We start from the raw sequence: 20,090 nt of genomic DNA, 5'->3' as shown, positions 1-20,090 counted from the left end.
ATATAGTGGTGAGGAAGTGAAGCCTCACTGCTTGGCATTCTGGTTGCACCCAAGAACATGTATTCCTGGTGCCTGAGCTGCTTGTTCCTATTACTGTTACAATACATACAGATATAGTCTAATGGGGCAGTAACCACAGTGATGTATAGTCATAAACTGCCCCGCTTCCGGCAGCCATGTTTCGGCGTAAAGATTTTGTGTTACAGCCATCATCAGGCCCTTGTCTTGAAGATACTACCACCTGATACACAGTCACCGGCTCCAGGTGGACAAGAGAACCACCTTCAAGGTGTACAGAAATGCCATGGATTGCCACCTCGTCCCCACCCCACCACAAGCCACTATGTGTTTTGTATTACTTCAGAAGATACACTTTAAAGCCTAGCAATTAGCTAGCAAGGTGTGTACCCATAACACCATGTCTTCTCTAAGACGTCAAGCAAGGTTCTGCCCCCACTGCAGGACCTGTACTCGTCTCTATCCGGTGCCCAGCCCAGACCCATGCCGACCTCTGTGGTGAGCTGCGCTCTCATTCTGTTAATTCCCTGATCCTGGAATCTCACAACTCAGGGTTTCCAGTTGCCACAAACTCTTTTGGGAATGACACTCCCTAGAATTGTAACGTGTAATATTTTCCACTGCTCTGTATAAGATAAACCTGGGAAAGGGGAGAGTTTAAAAGGAGTGCCTTGTATGATCTGCAGTGTGCATCAGAGGGAGGACTCTAAGTTTAATGAAACATCTTGGACCCCTTTCTCAAACTGGGTATAGAAGAGCAAACCATATAGCAAAAGGTCTATCTTCAAGACAAAGGGTGAATCTGTTTTACTAAATCCTAGTTGAATTCTGTTTTCTCTCTCCTAAGTCCATTATAACTTCATGACCATTGTGCTGTCCGAGTGGGCAAAACTTTGACCCTGTGCTCTGAATCGGCTTCCATCCATCTCTTAAATGCGCTCCATGGAGGTCTGAAATGTGTGTCTTCATTAAACCTGTTCAGCACATGAAGATCCCAACCCCAGTAGATGAAGTCCTGGCAGCCAGCGCTAGCTTTCATATTTAGTAGTATCTCCTCACAGCTTTTGTTAGAGGGCATCCCATTTACGAAAAACACTCGCTTCCCTCCCATCAAATACCCCACACCAGTTCATCCTCATGCCAACCCTTGTTTTTTGGGTGACACAACTTTGAAATAAGGAGCACATTCTCAACGGTTAATGTTATGTTACATACTAGAAGAAAGATATTTATTTTTACAAAGGGAGTTTATATTGGGAAGAGCCTGCTACTGTACAAGACCAGCTGTAAGGATACCGGACTGTTCAACCGGTGCCTTCGTCTAATTTCCAGTTTCTTAAAGAGCGAGAGGCTCTGTAGTTTGTGTGCTTCAAGATGAGGCAGGGTGACCTCTGAGCGGGCGAGGGGTGAACCATCCTTCTCTGGGGGTGGAGTCTTTGGCGTTTTTTGAAAAACATACCAGAGGTGAGGGATGCAGGTTGGTGCCCCTTTTTTTTAAATTGCTGACAGTCCTGCTCCTGGAGTAACATCTACCCATTGTCTATGTAATGGTGGCAGGATGTTCTTCACCCCTGGAGTCTTGCCACTCAAGTTGTGAGTCTACTTTCCTCAGTTTGGAAGATCTCTAATCCCAGTTGCCTGCGGATTCCATGTTCACATGGCCCGTGGGACCTCTCAGTTGGAAGCCTGGAGCCTGACTCTGGTTTTCAGGGTGGATGGTTGTCTGTAGACAGGATTGCCTTTGGTTCTTGAGCATCCATTAGCCTGGGAGAGGAGCTGAGGTCAAGACGCACCAGAGATCGGGCCTTCGTATCTGCTCCACTTCATTACTAGCAAGCAAAGTCCTCGAAAACTCCCTGACGGGTGTAGTGGTGATGGTGGTGGTTCGGCAGCATGGTAGTAGCATAAGGGCCTTCTGGATGTCTTCCCAGTGCCTCACAGGAACTCTGGAAGAGATGAAGAAGAAAGCAACATAAATACAGCGTGCTCCTTTGCAAAGGGCAAATATATTTGGACTCAACAATATCCTTATCTATGACCAACTGCACAAGTGATCCATCAATTAACAGCACTTAAGATAGGCACAAGCACATGACTGAAAATTCACTGCAAAAACTTTTGATGTAAATTTCAATTTGTATAAGTGGATTTGAGAAGGCCCTTATGGAACTTGACTGCCCTTTTTGGCATTTCTGTCCTCACCAACCAGCCCCAACACCCTGAAGCCAGCGATCGACAACTTGACAGCCCTCAACACCGAAGACACACTAAAGACGATGAAGTCAATCCACTCCGGGGCCCCCACTGACCCCTGCCCCACCCCATTTTTAGCAGAGCCGCCGACCCCATTGCACTCATGCTCTGCCACACCATCAACAGCTACCTGGCAACTGCCTCGTTCCCTGACAACTGGAAACACGCTGAAATCAACTCCCTCCTGAAGAAACCCTTGGCGGACCCCACCGACCTCAGAAACTACAGACCCATCTCCCTGCTCCCGTTCCCAGCGAAAGTCATCGAGAAAACCATCAACAGCTAACTCGCCACATTCATCAAAGAGCACAACATCCTCGACTCCTCCCAATCGGCTTCCGAAAAAAACACATTACAGAACCCGCCCTCCTCGCCGTAACAGATGAAATTGGCATAGTCTCTCACCACACCCTAATACGAAGACTCCACAATGCAGGGATCCAAGACAAGGCCCTTGACTGGATCAGTTCCTATCTCTCTGGCAGAACGCAGCGGGTCAGACTCCCCCCTTTCCTCTCAGACCCTACACCTACCACCTGCGGAGTCCCCCAGGGTTCCTCCCTCAGCCCTACGCTCTTCAACGTCTACATGGCTCCACTCACCCCCATCGTCAGAGCCTACGGACTCAACATTGTGTCATACGCAGACGACACCCAAGTCATCCTCTCCCTATCCAATGAACCCAACACCGCCAGACACAACTTTCGAGAAGGCATTGAAGCCGTCGCAAAATGGGTGAAAAACAGCTGCCTACAACTAAACACAAACAAGACGGAAGTACTCATCATGGGCCCAAACCCATGGAACGACACCTAGTGGCCCACCGCCCTCAGAAGCCCGCCCACCCCCATGGACCACGCACGCAACCTGGGAATCATCCTGGACTCACAGATAAAGGGGGAGCCATTGTGGTTCAAGATCTAAGCAAGTACAAGGAGGAGATATACCGTCAGCTCTCGGATGGAGTAAGTTATAAAAAATTACGTTCGGACCCTTCCCGTGAACTGGCCATGGATATTCTTCAAGTAACACATAGAGGCCTAGATGAAGGGTTCCTGTCGGATCTGGAGTTCAAGTTCCTAAATCAACAACATCCTAGGTTGGCCACTGTATACACTTTACCAAAAGTGCATAAGGATGTGAACAATCAGCCTGGCCGACCAATCGTTTCGGGCTGCGGCTCAAAGCTGGAACCGCTTTGTAAGTACATAGACTTTTTTCTTAAACCGATGGCCATCAAAACCCAGGCATATCTACGAGATACCACCCAGACCATTAACTTAGTGGACCAGCGCCCCTTAAACTGCACTCGACAATTATTAGTCACTTGTGATATAGTGTCTTTATACACCAGCATACCACAGTTGGAAGCACTCGAAGTCATTAGCAAAGTTTTGGACGAACGCCCTGCACCTGTACCTGTACCAACTGATTTGCTAAAGATAGCAATGATGAAGAATTTCTTCATATTCCAAGAAGAATTCTTCCTCCAAACAAAGGGGGTCGCTATGGGGGCTACGTTTTCCCCAAATTTAGCGATAATATTTATGGATTCTTTCGAAAAACAATTTATCTTTACAGACACCAACCCATTTAATGCCAACTTGGCGTTATGGGTAAGATATATTGATGATGTCCTATGTGTTTGGAATGGCAACTCTGAAGAATTAAACAACTTTCATGCTTGGCTAAATCTACGGAATGAACATATCCAGTTCACCATGCAGTCCAGCAATGATCGGATCCCTTTCCTAGACATTACCATCTATGTTGAAAATGATCATCTACAGACGACGCTATATAGAAAACCGACGGAAAGGAATTCATTACTGCAATATGGAAGTCATCACCCGAGGGGGTTAAAAGATAATTTGCCTGTAGGACAGTTCCTATGTATCAGAAGGAATTGTTCCAAAAAAGTTGACTATATGTGTGAGTCACAGGATTTATCAGAATGCCTAGTAGCTCGAGGGTTTCCTGGACGACTTGTGAAAAAAGCCCGGAAACGGGCGTGGTACAATCCACGTGACACTCTTCTTAATGCTGAAAATAGGGATAAAACCAATCCTGAACACATTATTTGCGTGACCACTGTCTCGACGAGAAGTAATGAGATTAAAAAGATCATTAATAAGAATTGGCCCCTCGTTGCTGATGACATCAAGCAGGAGGATGTACCATTACACTCCTTCAAAGAGTTAAAAATATCCAAGACATGGTGGTTCATTCTTTCCTAGACTCGGCGGACCAACCCACTATCACCTCATTATGGAATCTTCCCCCGATTATTGGACACTATAGGTGTGGAGCATGCATCGCATGTGCCACTACACTACAAACTAAGATCTTTGTATATCAAAACCGGTCTTTCTGCCTAAAATCATACACTAATTGCAACACGACCAACGTTATATATATAATCCAGTGTCCTTGTGGAAAAATATACGTTGTTCAGACTCAACAAAAGGTCAAACAGAGGATTTTACAGCATGGAAGAAGGATACGCTGTGCTGTACCAGGAGCCCCCCTAGTAGATCACTGTCAGAGAATGGGGCACACTGTTCAGGATTTAAAATGGTTGGTCATAGAAAAGATCACTCTGGGTAGAAGGGGTGGTAATCTGGCGAAGGTGCTTAATACCCGTGAATTAAAATGGATGGCCACATTTGATTCAATAACAAACGTTCTCAACGAGACCGACAGTAGCTATGCCCAGATGGCAGCATTGGGAAATTAATCACAGTGGCAAATGTGAGTGTATATACGTAATTATCAGTGCTAAATAATCCTTGAATTCAGTGCAATGATGTTCTCTTTCTTGGTTGGTCGCATGTGAACTAATGAACAAGTTACTTACCTTCGGTAATGATATATCTGTAAGAAACATTAGTTAGTGTTAGATTCCTTACCTTAGAATATCCCCAGGCGTCAGTCTGGATCCGGAAACTTTTGCGTAGCAGTACCCCTGCGCGTCGGTAGGTGTCGTCTGCAGGCGTCCCCTGCGGCTCCGCGTCCGTCGTCGGCGTCGTGCGCCGTGATGACGTCGCTGGAGTATATAGACGCCGCCTCCGCGCGCTGACGTCAGTTCTTTGTACACAGCTTTTCCGCGCCAGAAAACGCAGAGCCATGTGAGAACCAACACTGGTGCCATTTGAAACTAGGGCCCTGAAAGGGATGTCCTTAACCCTAGGTATCAGTTCGCAGAACGGGGAGGATGGGTGGGTTCGGTAAGGAATCTAACACTAACTAATGTTTCTTACAGATATATCGTTACCGAAGGTAAGTAACTTGTTCATCTGAAAGAAACACGTTAGTGTTAGATTCCTTACCTTAGAATAGATACCCCAGCAATATCAACCCCGGTGGTGGGTCTGCGAACCAATACATTCCTACACCAGAAAGTCCTGGAGGACAGAACGGCCAAAGAAGCCATCCCTCCGGACTTGACTGTCCAGGCAGTAGTGCCTCGCAAAGGTGTGCAGCGAGGCCCACGTAGCTGCCTGGCAAATGTCCTGCAAAGGGACTCCCCGGCCCAGGGCAGTGGTAGCCGCCGTGGCCCGAGTGGAATGGGCCCTCAGCCCAACAGGAGGCTCTTTCCGAGCCAAAGAGTAGCACACTTTGATGCACAGAACGACCCACCGAGAGATAGTTCGTTTACACACCGCCCGTCCCTTCTTCGCACCCACGTAGCCAACAAACAGTTGGTCATCCACCCGGAACTGGCGTGTGCGATCCATGTAAAATGAAAGTGCACGTTTTGGGTCCAGACGATGGAGCCGCTCTTCATCCTTTGAGGGATGCGGAGGCGGGAAGAAGGAGGGGAGGGTGATGGACTGCCCGATGTGAAAAGCAGAAACTACTTTGGGCAGGAAAGAAGGCCTAGTCCTGAGAACCACCTTGTCAGGATGAATGGACAGGAAGGGAGGTTGGACAGAAAGAGACTGGAGCTCACTCACTCTCCTGGCAGAGGTGATGGCAACCAGGAAAGCCGTCTTCAAAGTCAGGAGACGGAGAGGACAAGAATGAAGGGGCTCAAAGGGAGCACACATCAAAAAGGTCAGAACCAAGTTCAAGTCCCACTGAGGCATCACAAACGGAACAGGTGGATACATGTGTGTGATGCCCTTCAAGAATCTCGTTACAATTGGGGACTTGAACAAAGAAGGCTGATCAGGAAGCCGTAGAAAGGCTGAAAGGGCCGAAAGGTAGCCCTTGATAGTGCCCAGAGGAGAGCCCTGCTGGGCAAGAGAGAGAAGAAACAGAAGAACCTCAGAAAGAGGGGCAGAAAGAGGATCCACAGCCTTTGCTGTGCACCATGCCACAAATCTGTTCCACCGACAGGCGTATACCGACTTCGTGGAGGGACGCCTGGCTGCCAGAATCACATCACAGACTTCAGGAGGCAAGTCAAATGGCCTCAACTGCCGCCGCTCAATCTCCAAGCATGGAGGTGGAGACTGGACAGGTTCGGGTGGAGGACCGTCCCCTGTTGCTGAGACAGAAGGTCCTCCTGAAGGGGCAGGCGGATCGGGGGACCGACCGACATGCTGAGTAGCTCGGGATACCAGTACCTTCGAGCCCAGTCCGGAGCCACAAGGATAACTTGGGCCCGGTCGCGCCTGATCTTCTTCAGCACTCTGGGCAGAAGTGGTAAAGGCGGAAAGGCGTATAACAGACCGCAACTCCACTCGCGCCGAAAGGCGTCGCCGTGCGAGTGCCGTCTTGGAAACTCCAACGCGCAGAACTGATGACATTGCGCGTTCTCTTCTGTGGCGAATAGATCTAACCAAGGCTCTCCCCATTGCAGAAAGATGCCTTGCGCCACGTCCGAGTTCAGACGCCATTCGTGATCCATCGAGCACCGACGGCTGAGTTCGTCCGCCCTAGCGTTCAGAGAACCTGCCAGGTGTTGAACCGTCAGAGTCACGCCCTGACGTTCCAGCCATTGCCAGAGGTGCAGAGCCTCCTGGCAAAGGGTCCACGACCCCACCCCGCCTTGTTTGTTGCAGTACCACATGGCGGTGCTGTTGTCCGTGAACACCTGCACCACACTCCCGTTGACAAAGGGGAGGAATGCCTTCAGTGCTAGACGAATCGCCCATAGCTCCAACAGGTTGATATGGAGCCGGGACTCCGCCTGAGACCAGATGCCTCTGATCTTTGCCTCTCCCAAGTGGCCACCCCAGCCCAGGAGGGACGCGTCCGTCACGATTACGTGCTCCGGTTGGGGAAGGGAGAGGGATCTGCCTCTGACCCAATCGCGGTCCGTAAGCCACCACTGCAGTTGTCTCGCAGTGCCCTCCGAGATCAAGACGTGGTCGGACAAGTTGCCCTGATGCTGGGCCCACTGAAACTTCAGGTCCCACTGCAGAGCCCGCATCCGCCACCGGGCGTGATGCACCAGAAGGATGCAGGAAGCCATCAGTCCCAGCAGCCGCAGCGTCAACCTGACCGAAACCCGGGATAGCGGCCGAAAGATGGGGATCAAAGCCTGTATATCCCGGACCCGCCGTTCCGGAGGATAAACCCGAAACTGCGCCGAGTCCAGAACCGCTCCGATGAAAAGGAGCTTTTGAGAGGGACACAGGTGTGATTTCGGCACATTGATGGAGAACCCCAGGTCGTGCAAGAGGTCCGCCGTCATCTGAAGGTGGTGGACGACTGTCTGGGGCGAGCCCGCCTTCAACAGCCAGTCGTCTAGGTAGGGGAAGACCGAAACCCCTAACCTGCGCAGATGAGCTGCGACCACCGCCATCACCTTAGTGAACACCCGTGGGGCGCTGGTAAGGCCGAAGGGGAGCACGACAAACTGAAAATGCTCCTGGCCTACCGTGAACCGCAGGTAACGCCGGTGGGCCGGCAGGACGGGGATGTGAAAGTACGCATCCTGCAAGTCCAACGCTACCATCCAGTCTTGCGGGTCTAGAGCAGCCAAGACCTGAGCTAAAGTCAACATCTTGAACTTCTCCTTCCGGAGGAAGCCGTTGACGTTCCGTAGATCCAAGATGGGACGTAGGCCCCCCTTGTCCTTCTTGGGCACCAGAAAGTAGTGGGAATAGCAACCACGCCCTACTTCTGGCCCAGGAACGCGCTCGATGGCCCCCTTGGCCAAGAGATCCGTAACTTCCTCCTGCAGAAGTGTCAAGTGGTCCCCCGACACACGGTGGTTCTGCGGTGGCATGGCTGGAGGAGTGGTCTCGAAAGGGAGGGAGTAGCCCCTTCGGACGAGTTGCAGCACCCACCTGTCCGATGTAATCGTGCGCCAGTGAGCATGGTGATGGCGAACCCTGCCACCCACTGGTGTCACATGGGGCCGAAAGCATGGACTAGGAGGACTTGGAGGCAGATGCTGCGGGGGGAGGTGTGGCCTGACCCCGCCGTTGACCCCGACAGCCGCCACGGCGGTTTCCACGGCCGCCACCGCGTTGAATGGATTGTTGCGGCGCGTGGCTGGCAGCACGTGTGGGGGCGCCCCTTCCTTGGCCACGAAAGGAGCGAAACGAACCCGTTTGCTGGCGCTGGGTCGAGAGACCCAAGGACTTGGCCGTGACCCTGGAGTCCTTGAAGCGTTCCAGCGCGTGGTCCGCCTTGTCGCCAAACAGGCGACAGCCATCGAACGGCATGTCCATCAAGGCATTCTGGACATCTGCCGAGAAGTTGGCGGATCTCAGCCAGGCGTGGCGACGAATCGCCACCGTCGTGGACATCGCTCTGCCTAGCGAGTCGGTCGTATCAAGACCACACCGTATAGAGTATTTAGCTGCATCTCGGCCCTCAGCCACAGCTTTACCGAGTTTAGCCCTCACCTCCATGGGGCATTCTGGCAGCAGGTCCGCGACCGTATCCCACACAGAGTGGGTGTAGCGGCCTAAGAGGCAAGCGGTGTTGCAAGACCGCAGTCCCAAACTCAGGGACGAGAAGACCTTCTTGCCATATTGGTCATACCTCTTAGATTCCCGGTCGGGTGGGGCCGACGGGAATGCGGTCTGGGAGGTTGAGGCCTGGATCACCAGACTCTCGGGGGTGGGGTGGGTGGACAGGAACTTGGGGTCGTCCGGACAAGGACGGTGGCATCTGGCCACGTTCCGATCAAAAGGCGAACCTGAAGCGGGCCTGGACCACGTGCCCAACAGAACGTCTGACAAGGCTTCGTTAAACGGCAGCAGTGGCTCCTGTGGGCATGACTGCGGTTTGAAGACCTCAGTGAGGATGTTAGGCCTCACGGCCGCGACGGGGAGCTCAAGGTGTAAGGCCTTGGCAGCCCTCATCAGCACCACTGAATATGCAGCTCCCTCCTCCGACGCCACGGAAGGAGGAGAGACAAAGCCAGGGTTAGGAGAGTCGTCCAGACCACTGGCATCCCCCAAATCACCTGTCCAGTCCGGGTCATACTGGCACTCACGTGACAGAGGATCCTCAGACCCCTCCCAACCTTCCCCGTACTCTTCATCATCTCCATATTCGGAGTCAACGATGTAGACCGGCTCCTCGGGGTTCACAGGCCCCATCGGCGTCGAGCCCGGCGTCGATCGACGCCGGTCCGCACCGCGTCCGGATTCGGGGAGGGTATGGGGACGGCGCCGCCCGGAGCCGGCACAGGAGAACCGGCGCCACGCGGGGACGGCGTCGGGGGTAACCCCGATGGGAGCGGTGCCGGACCAGCCGGCAGGCCAGCCGGCGTCGACCCCGAAGGCCCTTGCGGCGCCGGGGTCGGAGCCGTCGGCGGCACCGGGGCCGGAGCACCCGATGGCGTTGAGCCAGGGACACCCGACCCGCCAGGGCCCCCAGACGGTAGCACTGGGCTCGAAGGCACCGTAGGCCACGTCGGAGAACTGAGCGCCCTCATGGCCATGAGGAACGCCTCAATCTCCTCAGGCGTCGCACCTTGCCCAGGGACCGGAGGGTATGGGGCAGGCCGCGCCGGCGACTCTCGCGGAGCCGCGGGGTTGGGGTCACCCGAACCCCCGGCCGCGTCCCGCGAGCGTCGGGGGGAGTCGGGGGTACGATGACGACGCCCCGACTTCTTGTGTTTCTTACCTGAAGAGCCCGACGAATGGTGACGACTTTCGGAGCGCTCGGCGCGGCTCCGCGACCGCTCCATCGAACGCTCCCTGGACCTCCGGCCGGACCGGGACCGCTCCCGACGCGGGGCCGACACCTGGAGCTCAAGCAGCTTGCGGGACTGCTCCCGTCTAGCCTTGTTAGTGAGAGCCCGGCAGTCGACGCAGGCGTCCACGTCCTGGTCGGGCCCAGGCACCGGAGACAAAGTCGGTGATGGTCCGTGACCGACATCGTGCGGTCACAACCGTCACAATTCTTGAAACCGGGCATCCTACCAGGCACCAAAAAGAGATAGAAAGTTTAACAAAGTTGGTCAAAAGACCGGAGTACTGCTCTTCGCATCTGCGCTTACTGGCGCGGAAAAAAGAAGAACTGACGTCAGCGCGCGGAGGCGGCGTCTATATACTCCAGCGACGTCATCACGGCTCACGACGCCGACGACGGACGCGGAGCCGCAGGGGGACGCCTGCAGACGACGCCTACCGACGCGCAGGGGTACTGCTACGCAAAAGTTTCCGGATCCAGACTGACGCCTGGGGATATTCTAAGGTAAGGAATCTAACACTAACGTGTTTCTTTCAGATTGATAATGTCTACACCCTCGTACCTGAGAGGTGCACGTTCTTAAACTATTTCCCCTATTGATGCCGTTCAGTATAGACTGTACCATCTGCTATGTGAGTCTGCATCCAACTAAATTAATTGATTCAGCTTACACCATTATGTCTGAGAGATACATGCTAATTAAATTGTTTCTGGCTAGGCTGTTATTAATGAAATGTCCCATATGCAATAACGGTTAACGTTTACACCCTCATGTGTGAGAGGTGCACGTTTTTCTTTTTCTTTTCTGACATGCCAGTTTTTGTGGTGTACATTGAGTCATAATAATAATTTTCCTGTATTGACCTTTTTATGTAACCCGACTTAAGCAATTCAAAATAATGTGGGGTTTTTAAACATCTCATCCCCTTGTTCGCATGTACGTATATCGGCCACCTTGCAGCCGAGTAGTATTTTTTTAGTTTCTAGTCACTCACGTGACCACGCCACCATCCTCTGAACACAAAACGCGGAAGTGGTTTCACTATGCGTATTGCGCGCATACGAAGAAGCAAGCACTTTGAGAGGGCAGACCGCTGTTGCGGCTACGTTCTTTGTGTAAGTACCATATCCCTGCCGGGTACTGCCTTTGACACAACTCCTGGCCCCGATTGAGAATCACTAATGCCCGCTTATTTAAATTAATTCTTGCAGAGAATCGAGAACGGTGGTGAGCACCTATCGCCTAGGGCTACTGTTTGGACTGCTGAAAGCTATCGCGGCCGCCTGATTAATGTAAGTGTTGATCAGGGAGGTATGGGTCGTAATGCCACGTGCTGTTAGACTTCTAAGAATTATTGGGCTGTAACCTCATTCCTCTCGCTCCCCATTTAGCGGAAGTATAGGAGAAGAAGTCCCCTCTCCACCCCAGCAGTCCTCCTGCACTGAAGGACTGACTCCGGCCCAAATTGAAAGACACATGTAAGTGAGACCTAACTGTACCATAGTCAATCCTGACCTAGTTGTTCTGGAGTATGACGCCTGCATTTCACTGATTTATGGTTCTATTCTTGCTCCTCTCTAGTCGGCCCCATTTTGGTCCCCAGGCCCACTAGTAATTGACCACACGGAAGGTGGTCCTACAGATTCCCGACACTCGGAGCCAACTGGCCTGAAGGACCATGGTAAATGTAAAAAAAAAAAAATCCTCCCTTGGTACTATATAGCTGTTCTGAATACCTTCTAAATTCACTTTTTATCTAGAATTTACTCAGTCCTTTTTTATTATTTTTAGAATTGTCTTGCCCCACTACATCACTTCCTGTCCTGATGAAGACTCCGTTTAAGGGCTCAAGTTAACCTCCCATGTAGGGGTCGAAACGTCGACGGCTCTACTAGTTTCGTCATCCGGCACTATCCATGACTGCAAAATATTAATGATTGTGACCGTTGAATGACTTTTGTATTGTTTCTCTAATTTTAATGATGGCTTAAATAAGTTGCAGCAATGCAAACCTTACAGGGGGTAAGGACTAATCCTGGGCACTCTGATAGGCACTACAGTGCGTAGTAATGATCAATAAAATTTCTGGATTGATGTTATGTATGAAATTTTGAGATTTATTTCAACAAATCTTTTTCATAGTGGTAGTTAGCTTTGACAGTTCAATATTTCCATCATCATATTGCAGTCATATGATCAATAGTTTTAAGTATCAAAGTTTCTGTAGAACTGTACAGTCTTCGACAGACCCCCTTCTTGATGGACTGGAACCTGCGAACCCCTCCACACCCCCAGCACCTTGAGACCCTTTCGGGTGAGTAGTCACGCTTAACAAACACCTGATTTGATTTTGATTGCTTTGCAACAAGCTCTAGAAGAGCATCAAGCAAGTGCGGAAGTATGCTTACCTCCAAGATAATGCTCAGCCCACCAAATTTAAATGCAAGTGGACCAATGGTTTACACGTGCCGGAAACAAATCGATCTCTGTCATGATTAAACCCCTCTGACGGCCCTCTGGAGTAAGAGTCATCAGAAGCAGACCTCTAATTCTGCTCCCCACATGAAAAGAAACCCTGTTTTGAGATTTTCATTTTGAAAATAAAAAAATAAAACTGTTTGGTGCTGGGATTCGTCATGTCGATGGAGCCCGGTGCTAAACTGTGAAATGCATTGCCAGGAACCACTGTGAAAGCAGTTGCTGGCAATGCTTTATAAATATGGCGGTCAATCCTTCCACCAGGGCGACAGAGTAATTTAATAAGTGGTTCCAGTGGAATAGCAGACTATCCGCAAGGAAATAAATCGGCCCCTTAGTGATTTTCCCAGAATCACCCAATGTTGAGTCAAGTGCTGAGGGATTCAAACCTGTTCTAAGGACTCCAAAGGGAGCAGCTCTAACTGCTGGGCCATCTGTCCTCCCTCCTAAGTTTTTTATTTTGGTAGTTCATGTGATCCCTATTATAAAGCATCACCTGTTCACCATCTCCAGTGTTCCATAGGAAAGCCCAAAGCTGCTGTTGAGGAAGATGCCGGATTCGAAGGTGGCATTGATGGTGTGGCGTAGATCGGGCACAATGGCGGCAGTGTCTCTGTGGAAGATGTGAGGTGGGCAGGGGCCTGTGGGGGCTCCTGAGTGGGTGCTCTTCATGGTCGTGGTGGTATTTTTGGTGATGACTGGTGTCCAGGTGGCGATGGTGGGCTGGCTGTCATTGCCGGAAGGGAGGGTGGTGTCTGGAGTCTGTTCGCTGAAGTTGTCGTAGAGGGCTTTGGTGGTGGTGAGGATTTTGTTTCGGATGAAGTTCCTCTTGGTGATTCTTATGATTTGGTGGTATTCTGTCATGGCGGGCTTGTAGGAGGTCTGGTATTCGGTGGATTTGTTGTTTCTCCATTGTTTCTAGAGACCTCTGCAGGAGCGCCTGGCTTCTTGGAGGTCGGTGGTGAACCAGGCAGCCTTCAGGGGGCGTTGTCTGTCGGGGTGGCGGAGGGATGCAAGCTTGTCTGTGCATCTGGTAAACCAGCGGTGTAGTTCTGTGGCTGTAGAGTTGGCGTTGGTCGTGGCAGAGGGGGGGTCATTGATGAGGGTGGAGTTGAGGTGCCCTTCTGTGACCTTGCTTCAATTCCTATGTGGCGGGTGTGGTGCGGGCTTGTGAGTGGTGGTGGTGCTGAAAGAGAAGTGTACGCATTGGTGGTCTGTCCAGAGGGGCTGCGAGGTGTAGCTGAAGTGGGTGTTGGTCCCTCCTGCGAAGATAGGGTTGAGGGTGTGTCCAGCCAAAGCTGTTTCCACAATTATATGCTGCATATAGAGAAATTGATGTCTACCAACTGCTTGAAACTGAACTCCGATAAAACAGAGGTGCTACTGTTTGGCAACAATCCATCATTTTGGGGCCCCAATTGGTGGCCTCAAGAAATGGGTCCACTCTCTACTCCCGTGCCAAAGGTGAAAATATGGGAATTCAGTTTGATGGACAAGCCAATGCTATCATTTCATCTTGTTTTATCATTATTAAATCTCTCAGGAAGATCTTCCCTTGCATCCAGCAGGACCTGCGAAAAGCAGTGATCACTACTCTAGTCTTTGCTAAATAGACTATTACAACAGGCTCTTCCCGGTGGCCCACAAGAAAGCCTTAGACAAGCTTCAATTGGTACAGACTGCTGTTACGGATTCCGAAACATCAGTCGGTATCTCCCATCACTTCACTGGTTCCGGGTTAAGAAAAGGGTTATGTTCAAATCCTTGTGCTTAGCCTTTAAAACCCTCCACTCTGAAGGACCAATCTCTACTAGACAACTGTTTCATCGCTACATCCCGGCCAGAAACCTACGATCTACCTCTCAGGCTAATCTGGTTGTCCCCAAGTTTAGGAGGGCTACCTGGGGATGAACGAGTTTTGGAGTCACGACTGCTAAACTCTGGAATACTATGCCACTTACCCTCAAAATCTGAAACAATCTGATCATCTTTTGCAAAGCGCTCAAAACCTGGCTTTTTAATAATTAGTTCAAATATGCTCCTTCATTTCTTGGGGACCTCGCTGCTGTCTGGGGTTCTGCTACCCTTCCTCTTTTTGCCCCCTGGAGCTTCAGCGCCTAGTCACTCGAGGGTATGAGTGCGCTTTAGAAATCCTACTTTCATTTAATTTAATTTCAGCCTTCTGGGTGGGGGTGGTGTCGAGCTGCTTCAGTCCCAGGTTGGCAAGGTTGTACAGGAGGGTGGGGGAGTCGGTGTTGCTGCGGTTGTCGAAGTGGAAGTTCAAGTCTTCGATGAGTATGTAGTCCGTGGAGGTGATGACGGGGGTGCAATGAGGTAGGCAATGGCGGAGATGAAAGGAGTGCAAGGCCCTGGGGCTCTGTAAGCGAGGATGCCACAAAGTGTGGTTCTGGGGCTGGACTGGATCTGGAAGTGGAGGTGCTCGGTGTTGGAGAGGGAGTCGCTCGTGCTGGAGGTGGAGAGTCAGAGGGAGCTCTTGTGTGCAATGGGGAGTCCTCCTTTTGGGCAGGGGCGGTCCTTCCTCTGGATCTTGTAGCTGTCGGGGATGGTGGTGGCAATGTCGGGGCGGAAGCGGCATGTGTCAAGGTTTCTACGAAGAAGGCGACGTCTGGCGAGAGGGTGTTGAGGAGGTCCCAGATCTCAATGGTGTCTGTGCAGGGAGCACATGTTGAGGAGGATGTACTTCAGGGCCTCGGTGGTGGGGGCATCTGTTGTCGGTGTGGAGGTCGTGGGGGTGCTGTGGATGGTAAAGGAGTGTTTCAGGAGAGCTGGCTGTGGCTGGTGTTCGGCGTTGACAGTTGGCAGTTGTTCCTTCCGGGATTGAGTGGGAGGAGGGAAGCTGGGTCATAGCAGTGGAAAGTCAGAGATCCGGGGTCCTGGCGTTGGTCGCAGTCGGGTAGCGGATGGGCGCAGAGGGGCTTGACTTTGGCCCGTCCGCTGCACAAGGCCACGCATCGGCCACCATTAAATAGGGGAAAGGGGAGGGAAGTGGAGCTGGGAGGCGGGAGCGAGAATTGCAGGGGGAAAGGGGCCGCGGGGACAGCAGTGCCAGAAAAAGGGTGAGGAACGGGCACGGAGGACCAGAAACGAAGGGCGCAGGCACAATCACGATAAGAAGGGCAAAAACAAATGCAGAAAACAGAATCACAAACAATAGCACAGAAGAGGCACAACAAATGACAGCCATGGAACGAGTGATACATCAGTGATGTTTATGAGGCCATAATTGAGGAAAAGAGTCAAGCTCTACTGAAGCATGAATGAGTGAAAGTACCTTGAAGTGCATGAATGAGTGAAACTCCACTGAAGTGTACGAATGAGTGAAACTCCACTGAAGTGTACGAATGAAGGGAACTCTATTGAAGTGCATGAATGAGTGAAACTCCACCGAAGTGAGGGAATGAGTGAGATTCCAATTAATTGTATAAATGAATTAAACTAAAGAAGTGTATGAATTAGTGAAACTCCATTGAAGTGTTTGAATGAGAGACACTGTGTTGAAATGTATGAATGAGTGTGAATGTGTTGACGCATACTAATGGTTAAGACCAAGACTACATTGAATTGTATGAATGAGTTATAATATAGAAGTGTACGAATGAGTGAATTGATGGGGTCCAAAGAAGTAAAAGAGGTAATTGATGGGGGAATGAGTGACACACCACTGATGTATATGGGGTCAATGACAGGAAGTGAAAGACACTCTGGTGAAGTGCCTCCAGGAATGAGTGACACATAGCGGGTGTAAAAGGCCAGTGTCAGGGAATGCCCCAGACTCCTGTGGAGTGTCTGAGGCCAGAGTATCTCTCGTGAGTACCTGCTGCTTCAAGTCGTCCATTCCCAGGGTCGCAACGCTCTCTGATGGCTTCTTGTTGGGGGGCGTCTTACTCCTGAAGATGCGATTGACCCTCACTTTCATCACCTAGGAGGAAACAAGAAGAAACATGTGAAAGAGAAGAGAGAAAACAAGAAGTGAGGGCTTGAGAGAGGGCAGAGAGAGAAGAAGGATAAAAAATAGGGTAGTTTGAAGATGGGGATTATGAATAAAATTGGGCACTATCAGGGAAGGGGTGAGATCTCGAAAGAAAGGTTTGTGTAAGAAGGAATGGCTGAGTGACAGGAAGGGAACAGAAAGAGACAGAAAGAAGTGAGAACATAGCACCAAGAAAGATTGGGAATCAATGAAAGAGACATGGAGTGCTAGTAACTGGACAGAGGGAGCAAGACAGAGAGGGGAGGTATGTCAGAGAGTGACTGACGGGTGACATTCATTGCCGTCGAGGCTAGACAAGACCCTTCTCTTTGAAACAGCAGTTTCTAATATTGTCGGCGCTAGCAATGGAGTTGAGTTTAAGCTTGTTAGTGGGTCTCTGAGTGGGAATGGGAGAAAGCAGAGCGTTGATCATGTTAGTAGTGAAATAGTCTGTAACCCGCAGCCCACTACTGAACTGATAGCTCTTAAGGGGGCGATGCTCCTGCCTCAAGACCATGTAACCCAGTTCATGCGTGTGGATTGCAGAGCCGACATGATTAAGCCCTGCTTATCCTCAAGCCTGCAGCTTTTCACACAACATCAAATTAATTACTTAGCGAATGATAGTAAAACACTCCCAACATCAATGTTAAGGGTTATGTCTGAAAAAGATGCATCAAGTAGCAAGCGATTAGCTTTTCATCCTTTGTATGAATCTAGGGGCATCCATGATAGTCTAAAGTGGAGCTTAATCCTAAAACTTATTCCTACCATCCCTGATTTATCTTTCGTAAAGACTACTGATCTTCTTTTCGTTCAGTTGAAACAAATACACTTCAACTCGACTCGCGAGTCTACCATAACAACCTATTCAACTCATGAGACTGTGAATAACATTTTTGCTGTGATTCACTGGTTTTTCGACTTTAGTATGGCTGTGGCCCTGCTAATCAGGCTCACAGCCTAGCTGTTCTCTCTCTAAATTGATACCATGTACTTTAGGTACATACCAGATTGGTTACTGGGTCACCCTTGTGAGCCCCTGTATATGGTACCCTAGGTACCCAGGGCATAGGTGCACCTTAGGCCTACCAGGGGCTGCAGCCTTCCAAACTGACACCACAGGTCTGCAATTGCAGCTTAGGTAAGGTGGTGTAATCACCCCTTACTTAGATATAGTATACTTATATATATGTATAGAAATAGGTATACTATATCTATACATATATATAGACACATATTAACCTGTAAGTCACTCCTATGGCAGACCTTGACAATCCTGGAGGCAGAGTGCTTGGTTTTATATGAGACGGTGCCCTGGCATGAGCTGAGCCCCTCTGCAGCTTTTTGAACCATCTCCTTATAGCTGTTCTATGATATAGCCATACCATATACTCTTAAGTGCATTATAATCCTCGCGGTTAATGATAACTTTGGTTTGGCTTTATCAAAACATGTTGTGTAAGGTGTCAAACACTTTGGAATACTACCCCCCCCCCCCCAGCTAGTCGTTACTAGATGTCCCTCACGAGTCAAATGCAAAGCATGGAAATTATTCTTACATCAAGCTGCAGCTCAACTGGTGGATACTAGATGTCCCTCACGAGTCAAATGCAAATGCTTAATGAAAGGGTTTCAATGGTTTTGCATTTGACTCGTGAGCGACATCTAGTGACGACTAGTGGAACTGCAGCTTGATGTAAGAATAATTTCAATGCTTTGCATTTGACTCTTGAGGGACATCTAGTAATGACTAGGTGAACTGCAGCTCTTTGTAGAATTATTTTGATATTGGATACTATAATACTCACTGCCCACTGCTAATCTCGTCCCATAATGCTTTGCAAGGCCTTTGGTTGTGATTGTTTTTTTGCCAATAACTGTGCTTGGGGTGGTCCTAAGAGGATGGGACCACCACTTAAGTTCAACAAAATGTGCTTTTTGTTTATGCTCTTTCTGTTCAAGGCATCTGCTTGGTCCTCCCCCTAGGTTAGGGGGGACCCCAAAATCATCAGCTCTCTCATTGCCTAATGTTTTCATTGTAAAAGTTCACTTTTTTTTGTGAATTGGTTGTATGCATTTAAGCATGTAAAATAGCTTTTTCAAAGCATCTGAGGATGTTGTTGATTTAGCTGCTACGCAATGCCACTTGTTACATTTTATAATGAACCGGATCGATCGGATCGATCGCCACTAACACGTAGCAGCGCGCTATAATTAATAAATTAACTGATAATTAATATATTTATTGCACCTCGAGCTAGGAACAGTCATGCAGCTGCTGGAGTGTGACTGAGACCCAAGTAGACAAGCGAACACTCCAAGCTGCTGGGAGGTGGTCCATGAAGGGCTCTGAAGATGCATCGCCTGGTGCTTACCCGCCCGCCCCACCCCAGCAGTACACATTGGCCTCACCTCGTAGATGTAGTCCAGGATCTCCAGTATGGTCAGGATGCTGGCTCCAATGAACAGACCCATCTGTCCCCCGATGTCACCTGGCAGAGGGGAAATGAGACAATGAGGTCAGAACAATATTCATGGCTGGAGGCCGCCCTGACATCGGGCTCTGCCTATCATGTCAATGCTCTCACAGGGTGACGGTAGAGCCGGGTGACACAGGTCTAAAGGTACTGATTGCTGTGTATTAATCTAAGTGAAGATTCCTCATCAAGATTTGTCATTAGACAGACCACGTAAATAAGGCAAATGACGATTCTATTCAGAAAAAACATGTAATCGGAATAAAAATGAAACAAAATTCTTGCAGGTCTAGTTTATGTCACATCTCTCTGTGTTGCAATCCTCCCACCAAACTCTTTCCCACTGTGCGGGTGGAGTGTATGTGCCTTACTTTCACACTGCTTTTTCCTTTTGAATGCTGGCCTACTAGAGTAGACAAGGGGGTCCACTGCACTAGACCGACCCTTCTCATATAACTCTACAACTACCCCAGGACAAGGGCTCGTCCAGAGGATACTGGGTATTCTATCGACCAAAGAAGTCAATACTTCTTCCTAAATATTGCAAGGTGCAGCTCAAGTTAAGGGCACTTATCCGACAAGGACATTTACAGTGAAAGCAGATGTGTAATAAAGTTTAGATGAGTTGGTGGAAGTGAACTTTTTGTTAATTCAATTCTCAGTTTGGAAAAAAGGTTTCTTGCACATGGAAGTGTCCTAAAAACAAACAGTATTGGATCCTGGCTCTTCCAAAACCTTTATCTCAGTAATTTCTAAACTTCAA

General features: G+C 49.9%; 1 protein-coding gene across 2 annotated transcripts in view; it reads right to left on the bottom strand.

Moving 5' to 3' along the window:
* Positions 1-1,220: 1,220 nt before the first annotated feature.
* Positions 1,221-20,090, bottom strand: part of ASIC4 (acid sensing ion channel subunit family member 4) — a 1,255,094-nt gene continuing 1,236,224 nt past the window's right edge. For both annotated transcript variants that reach the window (XM_086954413.1, XM_086954412.1), the window contains exons 8-10: positions 19,263-19,342; positions 16,692-16,796; positions 1,221-1,964 (exon numbers count right to left, since the gene is read on the bottom strand). In XM_086954413.1, coding sequence (XP_086810539.1) covers positions 1,848-1,964; positions 16,692-16,796; positions 19,263-19,342 — 302 coding nt within the window. In that variant the 3' untranslated portion in view covers positions 1,221-1,847. The remainder of the gene's footprint in view (positions 1,965-16,691; positions 16,797-19,262; positions 19,343-20,090) is intronic.

This window comes from Lissotriton vulgaris, chromosome 2_1 (assembly GCF_964263255.1).
Source record: "Lissotriton vulgaris chromosome 2_1, aLisVul1.2, whole genome shotgun sequence".
Lineage (NCBI taxonomy): Eukaryota > Metazoa > Chordata > Amphibia > Caudata > Salamandridae > Lissotriton > Lissotriton vulgaris.
The sequence above is the reverse complement of the archived record's forward strand: the minus strand, read 5'-3'. Positions and strand labels throughout refer to the sequence as shown.